The sequence below is a fragment of the Balaenoptera physalus genome, assembly GCF_965194825.1.
Source record: "Balaenoptera physalus genome assembly, chromosome: 11".
Lineage (NCBI taxonomy): Eukaryota > Metazoa > Chordata > Mammalia > Artiodactyla > Balaenopteridae > Balaenoptera > Balaenoptera physalus.
In genome coordinates, this window is record NC_138896.1 from 99196908 (window position 1) to 99214508 (window position 17601).

The 17601-nt window shown below is 43.2% G+C and overlaps 1 protein-coding gene across 6 annotated transcripts in view; it reads left to right on the top strand.

Annotated features, from left to right (window-relative positions):
- ITPR1 (inositol 1,4,5-trisphosphate receptor type 1) overlaps nucleotides 1-17601 on the top strand; it is a 320647-nt gene that overhangs the window by 105096 nt on the left and 197950 nt on the right. For all 6 annotated transcript variants that reach the window (XM_082412032.1, XM_082412033.1, XM_082412035.1 and 3 more), the window contains exon 5: nucleotides 11636-11751. In XM_082412032.1, the coding sequence (XP_082268158.1) occupies nucleotides 11636-11751 (116 nt within the window). The remainder of the gene's footprint in view (nucleotides 1-11635; nucleotides 11752-17601) is intronic.

The following is a 17601-nucleotide window of genomic DNA, read 5'->3' on the forward strand; positions in this document are numbered from 1 at the left end:
TTGCTAGGATTAAAAATCAAATGTAAGTAAAGGAAACCTAAGTCATGAAATAAATTAAGAAAATGACATTTCTTTTTATTTAGGATAAATATATGACATCTTTGAGTGACTCCTATTTGTTTACTTAGTGCCTTTTCGCTGAGTTAGGGTTGGTGAAAGGGTCCCTTTGGAAATAATCTGTTCATTGTGGGCATGCTTAGTATGCAAAAAAAAAAATCAAAAATATGTATAGGGAGTGGCCCACATCACGTATGAAAGGGGCTGGTTGGGGAATCCTGGGTTGGAAGCACTGAAGGACCCAGAGTTGGGTCACTAGGTCTTCAGTGGAGACCAGGAAACAAACGAACAGAGCAAGACAGATGGGGCTGCATCTTCCTTTGGTCGTTGTTGTTCACTTGCCTTCTTGCCTCTCCATGGAGATGTGAATACAAACCAGCAATGACAGCTTTGCTCATTTGGCCAAGGTTGCCTTGAATACCACGTGGAGAATGTGGGAGGGAAGGGCACTCATGGGGTCAAAAGGTGATGCCCTCCTCCCTGCCCCTGCCCCCACCCTGCCTAGGTAGGGGTGAGAGGAGGGCCAGCAGGCTGGCAATATTAGCCTTTCTCTTCTAGACCATGGGCCATATCAGGAGATCTGGTCCACTTCACAGAAAAGCAGGATGTGCAACATATAATGCAACAGGTTTCTCCAGCTTCTCATTCTTTCCATATCGTCCATCCCGCTTCCTGCCCCGCCCACTGGCTTGAGCAGTAGATGCTGTTAAGCTCAGCTGAGAAGGCCTCTGACGCTGTCTCTCCCATGTCTCCCTGGGCTGGGTTAGATGTTCTGCTCCAAACACCTTGCAGCTACCTGTTGGCTCCTCTGTCTCCCCAAGGACTCTCAGGGACCAGGTTCTACTGACATTGTGTCTCCAGCACACATGTGCTTAAGAAATGTTTGTTGAATGAAGGAGAAATCAAATTCAGGAGAAACTGTGTACGTTTCCTTCGTGTAATGGGCGTTTCTGATGGCAAAAGTATTTTTCCAGGAGGATCTTGGGATAACCAACCCAATAGCTCATGTAAGTCTTTTCAGACCACACGTTCCAGACCTTCTGAATGCCCTTTTGTAGAAGATGTGACATATCCTCAGAGGTTCACATGAGCTGTAGTGTTTGAAATAGCCAGGGCTACTATGCACTGTGAGATTTGATTTGCCTTGAGAGATACTGAGCATGTAGAGTTCTACACAGCAAGATTTTTAACCTGAAGTCCACGATTTTGTTTACTCTTCGTATATCTAACACAGAGCTGGGCATCCTATCTCAATTTTTTGTGACTGTTGTATTTATTTGACAAGTCCATCCAGCTATTTACTCCTTTCTAGAATATACTGGTTTTCAGGTAGATTGGCAAATTGGACCAGATGATATAAATAACATGCTTTTCTCCCTCCCTTTCTTCCTCTTCTTTCCTTCCTCCCCTCCCTCTGTCCCTCCCTCCCTTCCTTCCTTCTTCCTTCCTTTCTTCCTTTTTCCCCCTCCTTCCCTCCCTCCCTTTCTTCCTTTTTTCCTCTTTTAAAAATAGTATTTTTTTTGAACTTGGTGAACATTTGATTGATTTTTATAAAAATTTCGCATTTGAAAATAAATTCATAGATGATTTCAAAGATATTGAAATACCTTTTATTATACAAAAATTTAAGCACATATACAAATTGAGAGAATAATAGTATAATAAACCTCCATGTACCCAATATGCACCTTGACTGTTAGCAACTCATGGCCAATCTCAAGTCATCTATATCCTCCCATCTCTCTCTCCCCAGTTATTTTGAAGCAAATGTCAGACAACATGGCATTTCATTACAGATTTAAAACCACTGCCTGTTAATGGTTTAAAACTGTTTGGATAGAACAGGGAATCAGTGGGGAAAAGGGACTCGGTCAGAATCCCTCCGGGCATCGGGCTTGGTGCCAGGGAATGCTCATTGCCCAGAGTGTCCTGCGGTGAACAAATAACGGCTGCCCTTTGGGGAGACAGTGATGTCATCTTTCTTCCGCCCCTCCTCCTCTCCATTATGAACCAGCAAGCGCCCAACCCAAACCCTGACAAAACAAGGTGTGTTTTCGCAGCCACAGAAGTCAGACACTATTGTTAACCTTTTACATGAAGGGGAAATTTGTTTTTCTGTTATCAGCAAGATCATCCTCCTTTTTGTGAGAACAAGTACTATTTCAGTTATTTCTTTCCTTAAGTTATTACACACACACACACACACACACACACGCACACAAAGATGCACAAACCTTAAATTTGAGCACTGCTTGATGATGTTTTAAATACACTTATACCCACATGACTCCCACCCAGACTGAGCTATGAGAACATTTCCAGCACCCCAGAAAGTGCCCCTTCTCAGGAAATACCGCCCCCAAAGGTAACTGCTATTCTGACTGTGGCTCTAGCAAAGTTTTGCCTGTTCTTGAATGTCACGTGAATGGATTCGTTCAGTATAAATGGACTCTTTTTGCCTTGGTTTCTTTCACTCAAAATAGTGTTTGTGGGGACTTCCCTGGTGGCGCAGTGGTTAAGAATCCACCTGCCAATGCAGGGGACACGGGTTTGAGCCCTGGTCCGGGAGGATCCCACATGCCATGGAGCAACTAAGCCCGTGCGCCACAACTACTGAGCCTGCGCTCTAGAGCCCGCGAACCACAACTACTGAGCTTGCGTGCCACAACTACTGAGCCCGCGAGCCACAACTACTGAAGCCCACGTGCCTAGAGCCCATGCTCCACAAGAGAAACCACCGCAATGAGAAGCCCGTGCACCACAACGAAGAGTAGCCCCCGCTTGCCGCAACTAGAGAAAGCCCGCACGCAGCAATGAAGACCCAACGCAGCCAAAAATAAATAAATAAAATAAATTAAAAAAAAAAAAGTTTGTGGAATGCATCCATGTTGTTATGTGTAACAATAGTCTGTAGGCGTCCAGCATCACAGTGGAGCATGAAGATGCAATTCGTTTATCCATTCTGTCTTAGCAGCTAATATTTGTTTACTCTGTGCCAGAATCTGTACTAAGTGCTTCAAGTGAAGTAGTTAATCTTTTAGATTAGTTTGTGAGTTACCCATTGTGGTTATTGCCCTTTTATAGGCAAGAAATGAAAACCTACAGAGATGAGATAATTTTCCCCAAGATCATACAACATAGAATAGAGCTGAGGTTTAAACCAATTCGTCCAGATGGCAGATCAGTGTACACCTCAGCGCTTCCACATTTGGGTTTTCTGTGACTTCTCCGATGTGGTCTATAAGCTTCCAGAAACATCATCAGGTCTTAGGGCTCTGGGGTGCCTTGGGGATCATCTGTTTTCCAGGCAAGATGTGTGGCCACAGAGAGCTTTAGTAACCTGGCTCTGGCTTCTTGGCTATTGCGTGGTGGAGCCAGGGCTGGAACCCGGGTTTCCAGATTCCTTGTCTCTTATTGTTTTTGGCATTTTTATTACTGTACGGGTCAGCTCAGACTTTTGGTTGCAAACGGCAGAAACTGACTGACCTAAGCCAAGAGGAAACTGTTGAAAGACTATCAGTCACTCGCAGAGTCAGCAGGGAACCAGACTCAGGTGCTGGGGGAGGCAGGCTCTGGACATTTCCCGTGGACACATCCGGCCTCGCTCCCACGAGCAGTCTTGAACTGGCCCTGGGACTTTGTATCCATCTGTCCAGGTGCAGGGTCCAGGGCAGAGGCTCCAACTGTCCAAGCGAAGGCAGATACCTGTGTTGGGGCTGCCTCTAGAAGGAACTCCTGGTCCCTTTTGTCTTTCACAATGGGAAGAGTCCTTGCCTTCCCAACTAAGTTTTTACTTCTCTGATCTATATCCAAAAAGGTAAATAAAAATTTAATAGGCCAAGCTAAAGTAGGTCAAAAAGGGAAGTTTCTCCCTACATTTCTAGTTTTTAATGTGTTTGTGAATGATGGTCCTGCAACCAGGTAAGATGATAAAGGTACAGGAGAGCAACCTTGGGAGTCCTCAGTCTGAGTTTTCTACTCAGAAAAAGCATCTGGTCACCTTAATGGGAAAAAAAATTACCTTGTTGTCCTTTGTCTCTCAGGAACAATGTCTGTGTTTTCTGTAGACGGGTAATGGAAGGTTGATTTGGCAGTCCCTGTTGGAAAATGTCACAGGACTTCAAAGGGCTTCTTGTGTCCTGGCTTGGGAAATGTGATTCGCGTGCAACAGACACAACAGTGTGATGTACTGGTTTCCTCTTACTGAACTGGACTTAATTACTTGTTTGTGGAAGGCTTTTGTTGGAAATAGGAGTAGGTTTTCCTTTTGTGAACTGCCGTTGAAGAGCATTCTTCCACCTTGAGTACCTAATCATTGATTGAGTACTCATTCATTGATCCCATATTTACTGAAAGCACCAGGGACAGGATGATACACAAGGCAGATAAGCTCTACCCTCGTGCAATTGTTTGTCTAGTAAGTCTGAGTTGGGAAAGTCCTTAAAATCCAACAATTTTGTTTTCCCCTTTCATTGCTTCTTTGAAATCTTAACTCCCTTGGTGGGGAATTAACATTCCCCTTTCTCTTTGTTAATCATATTGTCTGCTCCTTCTGAAATTTGTATTCTGTTGCCTCTTACCTTTTGCAAAAAGAAGCCAAGATATGTACGATCAACACTTAAATTTTTCATATTTGAGCTCATGTAAATCTACCCTTGATTTCTCCCTATATAGAATTGCATTTATATATACTCACTGAATGAGGAATTTAAAAAAAATGACAGCTTGTTGGCTGTTCGTCTCTTTGGTCAGTGAGGTGGGTTAGAAGAGCTCAAATCCTGTGCGATAAGGGACTGTGTTTGCCTAGTTAACTGCCACTGCATCAGCCAGTGGATGGGGTAAGAGACAGTGAAATGGGTGCTTGGCAACCTGGAGGACAGACTGCAGCAGGGGTTGCTTAGGTCCACAGCAAACTCATTTCTTCTTCCTGGGCACTCGACTGAAGGGCATTTCTTAGCTCCTGGCATCGTGGGGGTGGGGGGATCATGTGAGTGCTTATCACTGACGGTCTGTGCGCTCAAGTTTAATGTTGCTTCCAGGCCAGTGCGCTCAAGAGCAGATGTGCCTTCTCATCGCCCTTTTTCCTAGAGCATCCTTCTACATGTGGAAGTGCGAGATCTGGCGACCTGGGAGAGATTTCTTTGGAATGTTTGCCCAGCAGAGAATTGCTGAATTATGTGTTAGAGGTTATGTGCGCATTCCTTTGTAGCCACACTGAACAATAGTGCAGAAAGGTTTCTGCACCCCCTCTGATCCTTGTTATTATGCAGCTTGTTGCCTTTTGTCACCCTGTAGTGTAAAGTGATATCTCACTATGATATTGAACAGTAATTGAGTATAAAAAGGTCATTTTTAAAAGTTAAAGATTTTCATTGATACATGGGTTGGAGGGGGAACTGCTTCATAGATACAGGGTTTACTCGGGAGTGAAGAAGATGTTTTGGAACTAGATAGAGGTGGTGGTTGTACAACATTGGGAATGTACTAAATGCCACAGAATTGTTCATTTGAAAATGGTTACTTTTATGTGCATTGAACTTAAAAAAGTGAAATACTGATAAAATGCAGAATAAAAATTACGGTCTTATGTCTGACACCTCACGCTTTCCCACTTTTTTGAGGCAACAATTGAAAACATTTTAACATTTTATTCTGGTATTTCCCACTGTATTTCTAGATGATGTGTGTCTCTTCATATCTGTAGATGAATTTATCTTAAATATCACCTGTTCACTTCCTGTTATTATACATGACGGTGGCTTCTGACACTTTCCTGCTCCCCCTCCATCCTCCCATTAAGGTTGTATTACTTTTTTTGGCTAAATTAATAGTTAGTCTTAGATTTTTATGACTGTGTAAATATTGTTCACCATTGAGCTAAACACGTACTACATTTTATCAATAGTACACAGCTTTTCCCTGGAGTTCTTAATAATCTCATTTGCCCTTATTTGCCTAGCTCTTTTGCAGCATTTACTAGCGTTCTCTCCCTCTGCAAGCCTCATCACGCTTCCATGTGGCAGGCGGAGGGGATGACCCATCACTCCTGGGCCTCCGCCCCTGGGCCCTTTGTCCCTGCTCCAGGTTGGGCAGTGATGCCCTGCACAGTGTCATCATGGGGTCCTGAGCCTTTCCAGGGTTCCGCAGGGCAAATAAGCTTGCTTCTCACTGGTACCCTCACTGTAGATACCTCCCTCCATCTCTCAAGTTCCACCTCTCCATCCTCTTTCCATCTTCATTTACTCCAAAAGAAGGATTTGAGTCTCTCAGAAGATGAAGTTACATTTTTTTGTTTTTAATTTTCATTGTGTTGGAGTTTTTTGTTGGGGGAGGGGGAAAGGAGAGGAAAGGTCTTTATTCTGCCCTCTGAAAACTATGAATCAAGTTCAAGCTTTTGTAAGTCTCAATTAACATATTCTCTAGGTTTGGTTAGATCTCCCTAGCCAAGATGAGTCGCTACATTGCATTTGTCTTACCGATTTCCTCGACTCTCTTCTCCAGTACCCCCATCCTTCCTCTTCTTCTGCCTCTAACCCCTTAAATTACTGACTGTCCTGTATTTTCAACCTGCTAGTTGACCAATGGCCCACTGAACATTTCAGCTTGGTTGTTTCATCGGCATCTCAAACCAAGCAAAGCCAAAATAAGATTCTTGATTTCTCCTCTCCTCCTCTAAATCCACCCCCTCCCAGCCTTCCCTTTCCTAGGAGGTACCATCACCAAGAAGAAAGCTCCTGTAGAAACAAAAACCAGGTTCTTCTTTGTTTAAAGCCCTTTGGTAGCTTCCCACAAGGACAAGCAATGCCTCCCCGTGACCCACACACCCCTGCGCCACGTGGCCCCTGCTTGCTTCTCCAGACACGTCTCCCACAACTCTCCCTTCGTCCGCTACCTTCCAGCCCTTCTTTGCTCATTCTTAACCTCCTGAAGATTTCCTTCCAACTCGAAGCCTTCGCACTTGCTGTTCCCTCTGCCTGGAAGGTGTTGCCTCTACATTGTTATCAAAGCCAGGCTCCTTCTCACCCTGCAGCCCTCTGCTCAGAAGCCGTGGACATGCCTTTCGCTGATGACCCCGTATAAAGTGCTACTCCTCCACACCAGCCGTATTGGGCTGATAGATAATTCTCGTCTCCATAGTCCTTTAACTTGCTGTATACTTCAACTTGTGTATTTGACTAGTTTTTCGCTGTCACTAGGGTTATACTAAGAAACGTGTGCATTGGGTTCACTGTTACAGTGTCAGCCCCCTGTACTGTGCCCAGCACCTAGTAGGCACTTTAATAAGTAGTCATTGGATTCATGAATAGACTGCTGGGGGCTCAAAGCTGGAAGTGACTTAGGAGGACAAACCTGATGTTGCTTCTGGAGACCTGGGGATTTCAGCACGTTTAAATCCTTAATACAACCACCATCTTTGTGCCGCTCCACTACTCCCAGCCCCTGGGTTACCAGAGTGTACAGAACAGACGCAAGTCCCTGCCGTCAGGCACTTCACATTCTAGAGTGCAAAGTTCTAAGGGTGTGGAAGACAGCAAGGAGATGGGGGGTTTCGGCTGTTCTTCTGGCAGACTTTATTCTCTCACTGAGTCCCTGAGATGTGGCTTCCTCTGAGGTCAGCTTCATTGCTTTCTCACCCCGCTGGGGACCCCATTAAGGTGGGCTCCAAGCACACCTGTGGCTCCTCTTGCTCCTGTCTTTTCTTTTTTTTAAAAGATTAATTAATTTATTTTGGCTGTGTTGGTTCTTCGTTGCTGTGAGCCAGCTTTCTCTAGTTGTGGCAAGCGGGGGCTACTTTTTGTTGCGGTGTGCAGGCTTCTCACTGCAGTGGCTTCTCTTGTTGAAGGTCAGGGCTCTAGGCACACAGGCTTTAGTAGTTGTGGCACGTGGGCTCAGTAGTTGTATTTCGCGGGCTCTAGAGCACAGGCTCAGTAGTTGTGGCGCACGGGCTTAGTTGCTCTGCGGCATGTGGGATCTTCCCGGACCAGGGCACGAACCTGTGTCCCCTGCATCGGCAGGCGGATTCTTAACCACTGCGCCACCAGGGAAGTCCCCTCCTGTCTTTTCTTAACCAAGCACAAGTCCTAAGGTCATGGTTAACGCAGCTGCTAAGCAGTTGAGTGTTCTCCCTTCAACCAAGTTCTGGAATGCTCTTTATTTATTTACTTTTTATAAATTTATTTATTTATTTATTTATTTTCGGCTGCATTGGGTCTTCGTTGCTGCGCACGGGTTTTCTCTGGTGGCAGCGAGCGGGGGCTACTCTTTGTTGCGGTATGCGGGCTTCTCCCTGCAGTGGCTTCTCTTGTTGCGGAGCACGGGCTCTAGGCTCGCGGGCTTCAGTAGTTGCAGCACGCAGGCTCAGTAGTTGTGGTGCACGGGCTTAGTTGCTCCGCAGCATGTGGGATCTTCCCGGACCAGGACTCGAACCCGTGTCCCCTGCATTGGCAGGAGGATTCTTAACACTGCACCACCAGGGAAGTCCCTGGAATGTTCTTTAAACCACTGAAGATCAGCTATGGCCTGTTTCCAGCCCACGTGCCCTTTAACACTTAACCCAGCCCCTCCATTCCGCTCTCTTCTCCTTTGCTAGCCCAGTGTGGCATCTGCTAAAGCTTAGGAATATTCCAAAGTAATTTTTTGAAAGCTTAATTTAGTTTATTTTTTAAAAGCCTTGAAAAATCACTTGTCACATAAGAGATCTTTGTGGCATTTCTTTGGGGCAAAATCAAAGCACAGTGTGTGTGTGTACATGCACATATATATACACACATACATACTTCCCCCAAATAGGTACAATTCTTCCACCGGATTCCCTGTATTTGTGCATCTCTATACTTAGCACAGTATTGGGATCCAGCAGAACTTTAACTTTGTCCTGCTGTGCCATCCAAATAGCAAAGGGCAATATAGAGCCGCTGAAGTGCAAAATTTCAGAAGGTTACTTTAACATCATATTTGAATTGCTTAATCTAATTTTCACTTTGAATCAGTTGCTAAGCAACTGGGAAGACAGGACAAAATCAGCAAGGCTAATTTGGTTCTGTTACTAGTATGTTAACATCTCATATTTACATAGACAGTTGGTTGTAAAAATGCTTAATCCAGTACAATGCTCTGTGTTGCCCAAGAAAAATAGTTGGTGTGGAAGTTACAGCAAGGCTTTGGTTGGATTGACAGTGCTTCAGTTCACGGTCTCATCTTAGGTGAATGGAAAGCTATCTGAAATTCGAGCCTGTCTGTAGTCCATTGGTTTGTTAAGTGGGTTATATACCCACTGACGGTACCATCAACAGTTGTAAAATGGTACTTTCCAGTGCATGTTAATCCCTTGGCGTTATAGATCCAGCCGGATCCTCAAATCAACTTAAGTCAAATTATGGGTGGGGTGGGGTGGGATGGTAATGCATACCAGTTAGCCATCATCATATGAATTGTGTGGGAGGGAAAAATAATAGTTTTTCTCAGTGTCTTCTTATTGATGAAAGTTGAAATTATTAACCTCATTTAATCCATAAAAAGTTGTGTATCAGATATTAATGCCAGTGACTTAAGTGTTTTGAATGGTTTTTTGGTATTAAGTCTTGTGATTATCAAGGAAGTCACCCTGGTCCTGCGCAAATGCCACCTTCTGTCTTGTGTCAAAGATAGGACATTTAACACTGGCTGGTAGTCTCATGGTTGTGTGTGATTGCTCTCAGGGTGAATGGAGAGTTCACGTATATCAAAGTGGTAGAAAAACTTTGTCTTTCAGTGATGTCATGAAGTTGCCACTGATACAGTAAATAACAATGACCTGTTAGTTTCATTAGAGATGGAGAGAGCAGCCCTATCTTTTAAACCAGTTTCCTGCCATGTCCTTTGTTCTCTAAAGACCTGGATAGCGTCTTTCATGTGCACTAACAATTACTTTCAGTAGATGGATTATATTCTTGATAAAGATGGATATCAGTGATCTTATATTTGTCTGGTAGCTGATTGTGACTAGGTAGAAATATTTAGTGAAGAAGGAGGTTATAGAAATGGGAAAGTACCTTTTATTTCTACAGTTAATTGATTAAAAATTATTTTCTGAACAATGTCAAGTATTTGTGTGCACTGTACTTAGTAAAATTTCATTGATTCCAACTAGAAGAAAGGGAGATCTGAATTAGAGGAAAGACTTAGTATCTAAGTCCTTGACAGTAAATGAATATTTTTTACTTTGAGGTAGTTATTTGGCTAAGACAAAAACAGTATTTACCTGTTCAGTGTCCTTTCAGGGAATGTCTCAGTGAACAGATAAGAATAAGTGTACAGTTAGTAGATTAAGTTTTTTAAAAAAGCTTGCTCTGATCTACTTTCAGGGTGCAGTTTTTCCAAATCTGGGTGTTCATTCCAAATTTATTAATTTTACTCTACAAATACCGTTTGAAAATCCTGTATGTCAAAAGGTAAAATTTTCAGAGAGTGAGTATCAATTATAGTGTTAGTTTTTTAGAGCGGTTATTTGTAAACTTTTTCCATGGCATATCCCTATCAAAAAATTTTGACAAAAATACCCCTAAACTGTGTGTGTGTGTGTGTGTGTGTGTGTGTTTCAAAGTTATATACATGTGTCACTGTACTAATAGATTGTATACATTATAAAAGCAAGCAGGAAAATATATGTTGATGAAAAAGATTAAGATTAAACAATAATGTGGTGTCCTCTCAATCATGATTAGCATATTATCATGAATATCTTAAGGCACATGGGTGCTTTAAGGGCAACGTTCATCATTAGAGACAACATTTTAAGTGTTTGTAAAAACAGTTTCTAATATCTGGGTGACTTTTTTTCACATCTGGTTAGATCATCATTACTTTTCCTTTTTCTTGTTTGTGGGGTTTGCATTACTCCCCTCTTCGGTGTTTTGATTTCATTGCAGACATCTTTTGAAGCCACTAGTCCATTTTGTGAGTTAGTTCTACTACATAAAACAATGTAAAAAGTCATGACCCCAGGCATTCCTAAACAGAAGCACATCACCATGCACTGAGAGAGAGGGAGAAGACACAGAGTGTCTCTGCAAGTTCATTTATTTTCTTCCTGCTCCCCAGAGAATCATCTGGTAAACAACACTCAAGAGATCATTGCCCAAGGAGGTGCCTCCAAATAAGCTTCTGTTTTTGTTTTTGTTTTTAAATGTAGTCGAATTGAAGTGAGTTGGATTTATATCCAGAAATGTTTGTATGTACTATTGCATACAGTGAGACTACTGCCCTTCAATTCGTCCATCATAAAGGAAAGGAGGTAACTCTGGGGCAGCATTGAGAGCTCTGGATTTGGACTCTGAGTCCCAGCTCTGCCCCTAACTGGCTGTGTGACAATGGACATTTGACTTACTTTCTAAAAGTTTCATTTTCCTCATTTCTAACCTCACATAATGGTGGTGAGAATTAAAGGTCAAAGGAGAGGTTTGTAAAAGGGCCTTGTAACTTACCGTTTACACTTTCATGTAATTTATAATGCCTAGAAATAAAAGGGGAAAGTTTTTTTCATGGGTTGAGTGTATATACTTCCTCAGTAACAGTTTTTACTTGTTTGTTTCACTTCTAGATTGCCTCTTTAAACTATGTCCCATGAATCGCTACTCTGCCCAGAAGCAGTTCTGGAAAGCTGCTAAGCCAGGAGCCAACAGCACGACAGACGCAGTACTGCTTAACAAACTACACGTACGTATTGGGATGGAGCTCCATGGCGAGGTCTCATGAGTGACCACGTGGGTTGTGTCTGAGTGGAATGGGTCGGGAAGATGAGTTTTGCAGTCCTCTAGCTCTGGACACCAGCTTTCATATAGTCTTTGGTAAAGGGCTAAAAGGGGGCTGACCCTAAGGAAAGGTGGGTCGTAGTCATCCTGAGATGTCTTGAGAGTTACTTTTTTCTCAGCCATTCCCTTTCTGGGATGGCTTTAGGTACAGTACTGGTTATGAGCACAAGCTCAGGAAGCGAACTGCCTAGCTTAGAATGCTAGCTTCACCACTCACTAACTGGACATCTTGGGTGAGTTACTTAGCTATTTTGTGCCTCTGTTACCTCATCTGTAAAATGGGAATGATAATAATATCCACATCAAGAGGTTGTTGTGAGGATTACATGAAATGAAACATAAAAAGCACGTGAACAATGCCTGGCACGTGATAAGTGCTCAGAAAATTTTAGCTTTTATCATTGTATTTATCTTGTCTATTAGTTGGCATATAAGAGAAATGCTCATTCTACTGCTGATGTGCTTTGTGACCATAAGCAAATTTTTGAGCCTCTCTGAGCCTGTTTTTCCATCTGTCAAATGATTATATAATTCTTCTAGTGTCGGGATGATCTAATTCTTCTGTGAGGCTAATCTGTGTGGAACTTCTTTGAGATGTGGGGAAGAAAGACATGACATATATCCAGTGTGGTATTGAAATTGCAGTCCATTCCCCATCCCCCTGTTCTGCTTTATTTTTCTCCACATCACTTATCATGATCTTTGTAATTTATTTATCAGCTCTCTACCCCCACTAGAATGTAAACTACTCACAGGCAGAAATTTGTGTCAGGTTTGCTCGTTGCTGTATCCCTCTTGCCTACAACATATGGTAGGCACTCAAATATTTACTAACTTAATTTTTAAAAAAAAGCTCTTTCTTGAGACTTAGTGATGATAGCCGAGGATGTACGGTATCTGTGAGCACGTGGGGCTCACGCTTGCTCTCTTTGTGACTAATAAATGGCAAAGTCACAGCCAGCTGCACTGGGTAAGGTAGGGCCCATGGAAGGGACTCCTTTATTCAGCACATACTGTATTAGACAGGGGTGAGGGGCTCCAGGCATGATGAGAAGACCAGGTTTCCTAACCTCCATGAGCTGATCCTCCAGCGTGAAGACACACAAGCACACATAGCCCTTAAAAGGAAATGCAGACTTTGTGCCTGCTGGACCCTGCTTTCCCTCTGAGGCTTCTGAACCAGCTAGACTTGCTCTGTGTCCTTTCGTTTTATTTTTTTGAGAACCACAGACTCCTAACAGTCTCACGACCTTAGCGCTTGCAGTTTGTCCTGTTGAAAACAGTCTTCTCCTGACTTTGCCTAAGCTAAGACCTCTGCCTCCTTCATCTCTCAGTGTTAAGTCATCTCAGTGAGGTCTCTCCTCATCTCCTTATCTAAGCCATGTCTTGCTTGCTTTCCTCCGTCATAGCACCCTGTTTATATCTTCCTCTGCACTGATCAGAGTCTGCAGTTATATTTAAAAGTTCCCTTAATTATCATCTGTCACTCAGTAGAATGACGACACCACAAGATGAGGAGCAGCGCCTGTCTTGTTCACCACTGTATCCCCAGTGCATTGTAATAGTGTCTGGCACATAGTAGGTGCTCAAGAAATAGTTCTTGAATGAATGAGTGAGCACTGTGCTAGGTGATGGTGATAAAACAGTGACAGCATCATAACCCTCTGGGAGCTTAATAGCGAATTAAGAATAAAGAGGTAGTGACACGACTGTAGCAAGTTCTATTATAGGGCAAACCACTGAGGCTGTGGGAGCACCTAGAAGGGGCAGTCAAATCTGCTTTTGAGGGCTTCCCTGGTGGCACAGTGGTTGAGAATCTGCCTGCCAATGCAGGGGACACGGGTTCGAGCCCTGCTCTGGGAAGATCCCACATGCCGCGGAGCAACTAGGCCCGTGAGCCACAATTACTGATCCTGCGCGTCTGGAGCCTGTGCTCCGCAACAAGAGAGGCCGCGATAGTGAGAGGCCCGCGCACTGCGATGAAGAGTGGCCCCCGCTCGCCGCAACTGGAGAAAGCCCTTGCACAGAAACGAGGACCCAACACAGCCAAAAATAAATAAATAAAGAAACTTATTTAAAAAAAAAAAAATCTGCTTTTGAGTATAAGGATGGGTGATATGGTAGTCAGGGAGGGCTTTCTGGAGGAAGAGGAGGTGACAGGTAAGCCTCAGAGTGAGACATCTGTGGGACTAAGAGGGTAGGAGAGAAAAAGAAAACAACAGAAGCCAAGAGATTGCTTTGAAGGCTTCTGGGATTGCATCATTATTTTAATGGTTTTAGGGCAGATATTCTCAACCTCAGCAGACCCATTGCTCCCTCTGAATAGCAAATATTATGTAACTGTATAAACAGGAAATAAAATCTGTAAATAGTATAATCTCCCAAGATACCAAAGTTTTGAAACTGAATTATAAAGGCAAAATAAAGGGAAAGTAATAAATTTTATAATTGTATACTTTATTAGGTTAATGCTCAGGCACAGTCACTCTAGAGGACATAAGGAAATAAATGCTTTTACCTATTTGTATAGACCCCGTGAATGAGGCAGCTGAAGACTGTGGCCGATGTAGGTCTATAGTACTGGTGACCCAAAAAGCATGTTTTCCATAATGTGGTGTTCCAAAATGGTCAGCTGATCTTGGTAATGTTACTAAGAATGCAAGGTACACTCGTCTCTTTATTAAATAACACTCCCATTTTTCGAAGAGGTGTTCATAATATTATTAATTGAACCATGCAGGTCCATGCTTTGTGTTCATGTGTAAAGTGGAGTTAGGGGTTTGGCTCAGAAATTGCAACTTTTTAAGCCGCGTGACCGTCCACTGGAATACCATATTGTGTGGGAGGAACGATGCTTCTTCCTTGCACAGGACCGTGCTATACATTTCAGGGCATCCAGCATCCCTGGCTCTTGTCCATGGCGTATGAGTAGCGATCCCCTCCTTCCCCAATCATTGTGAGGATCAAGGACGCCCCCGAAGTCTGTACTGGGAGCATGGGAATCGAGTTGAATGGGTAGGAAAGGTTGCTCAATTCTGCACGTCTCCTGGGAGAGCCATGTGCGGTTATCTTGGTTATCTTGGTGGAAGGAGTGTGGCCTTAGCAGTCCTGTGGCCCCTTTTCTCGGATGAAATTGATTCTGTCCACTGAGGTATTCTTAGTCCATCTCAAACCCTTTCTTCTCCTACGCTTTTTACAGCTGGAGTTGTAAATTCAGATTCCTCGTGGCCAAGCAGGTAGCCAGTTGGAACCAAGGGGCCTTGGTGGGCTGGGTTGCTAAGGGGCGTGTGCCTGTGTGCGGGTCTGGGGGGCAGCTCCGCTCCCCTGCCATTGCTGCGTGGGAAGGTGGGCCAGGAACTGCCGCCACATCTTCTGCTTCTTCAAGAGAAGCTAAAATCCATGCTCTGATGTGTCATCTCTCAATTTTTAAAAAATGTTGGCAGCTACTTCCCTTAAAGTTTAAAACATAACACTCAGCACCAACACAGGAATGGCTCGGCAGGATGGCGTTCTCTGGCCGACTATTCGCAGCCTGTGATACATGTGTTGTTTCATCAGCGGTTCCTTTTCCCCCCACTTCCCACAAATGAACCGTGAAAAAACCACAGAGTTGAAAAAGGCGACCCTAAAGGTGACCAAGAGCTTTGAACTCCTTACTAAAATAAACAATAAATTCTCTCTTTCATGCTGTTTTTGTTTTAAATAAATTTTAAAAGGAAACCAGCACAGTCTCCTGATTCAGGATCACTGACATGACTTGCAGGTCTTGGCTGTTAACTTTGTGCAGTTCCTGCTTTCCTGCTTGGCTGGACCTTTTTTTTCCCCCTCCTCTTGTGTCTGAAAGTCATCCACATGTTCTAGTGCCGTCATTAAAATGCTGTATTTTGGGCAGCCACTTGCCTTTGGGGGCGGACGGCCAGTCTCCAGTGGGTTTTCATTTTTATTTTTGTCAGCTACTGTGGAGCACCCCAGTCAAAGGGCAGATTATTTTCAATTAATGCCATTTAAGGAATTAGTCGTCTAGACCACTTGACTTCCTTTTCACTAGGATAAGCAACATGCCACCAACTCCCTGAAGGACAGTGACATCTAGTGGCTGGTTGCTATGTGTGTCCGTTCGTTCTGAGAGAATAACCGGAGTCTAACTCGCCTGGTCGTGATTTCCCAAGACTCTTGGCAGAATGAGGTTCCCCCATCTGCAAATCACATAATTTGTTCTACAGCCCTCGACTGCCGTTTCCTGACAGCATTTTTACCTGTTACCTTGAAACAGCACCTACATTGTTTTGGTTCTGAGAAATGGGCCATTACCTTAAGCCGTAGCTTCGCCAAGCTAGGAGGAACCAGAGGAGTCAGGCGTCTTTGTTGTCATCTGAAGCCTGGGTCCTGCCTGTTTTCAGAAGCCTTAATATTTATGTTAGATACTTCAGAGCTTGTTGACCTTAAATAAATAAGGTTCCCCACTGTTCCAGTGACGTCTCTGTAGTAATTTAATAATGGTTTCTCCATTTCTGAAATAAAATAACAGGTGACTGTGATGGGGTTGACCTTGATGTTGCTTAGGGAGCATCGTGATGTCTGTGGTGATTCATGGTGGTAGAGACCATAGCATAGAGCGTGATTTCTCCCTTAGAAATTCAGAACTGTCTGCAACCCATTGTGTAAGGGAAAAGAGCAACAGGTACTTAAATTATTGGGATTTTTAAATATTGAAAAGATAACACATTTAAGATGGCTTTTTGAAAATCTAGGCTTCTTGCCACAGAGGTACGATGAAGGTGTTTCTGAAGTGAGTATTGTAGGAAGTGAGCTCCAAAGTACACATGAGTAAGAAAAGGAAAAAAAAAAATGATCTCTAAACCTTAATTCTCAAAGATAATCTTGGTGTGTGCCCCAGTCTCCCATCCCCTATTTTATTCCTTTATCTCTATATTTTAAAGTATTAATGGGGGCATGCCATCTCACTTTCTTCCAATTTTTTTTTTTTTTTTGCCGGTGCCGCGTGGCATGTGAGATCTTAGTTCCCTGGCCAGGGATTGAACCCATGCCCCTTGCACTGGAAGCGTGGAGTCTTAACCACTGGGCCGCCAGGGAAGTCCCTCACTTCTCTTTCTTTCACCTGCTTTTTTTTCCACTTAATATGTCATGAATAAATAGGTAGCTCTGTATTTTTAATGGCTACTTGATTACTCCATGGTACAACAGTATTGTAATTTTAGACAGCCAATCCCTATGGGGGGGAGGAGGTATTCAGGATTCTGACAGTTTTTGCCCTTCCCCCAAAGAATAAATGATGGCTATGACCTTGTGCACATGCCAGATTATCTTCTTAGAGAAACTCCTAGAAATGGGATTGCTAAATCAAAGTTATGCCCGTTGAAAAACTTTTTGGTAGATATTGCTGGATTATTCTTCAGAAAGGTTATACAAACTCACTGTCTTACAGTGTGGGCTCCTCTTTAGAATATACTTGAGGGATTTAATAGACCAGATCTCATTTTTTCAAGGGTGAAAGCAGCTTTGGTCAGTGGGCCCAGGTATTGTCTGTACTGTACTTCCTTTTTTAAAATTTTATTTTTTTAAATTAATTTTTATTGGAGTATAGTTGATTTAAAATGTTGTGTTAGTTTTACTTCCTTTTTTATCAACCTTTTGAACTAAAAATCATGATGGATGTTTTTTTTCTCAAAGCCAAATTATATGTCAGTTATATCAGTAAAACTGGGGGAAGGGAACAAATTTGGTTTTGTGGAGG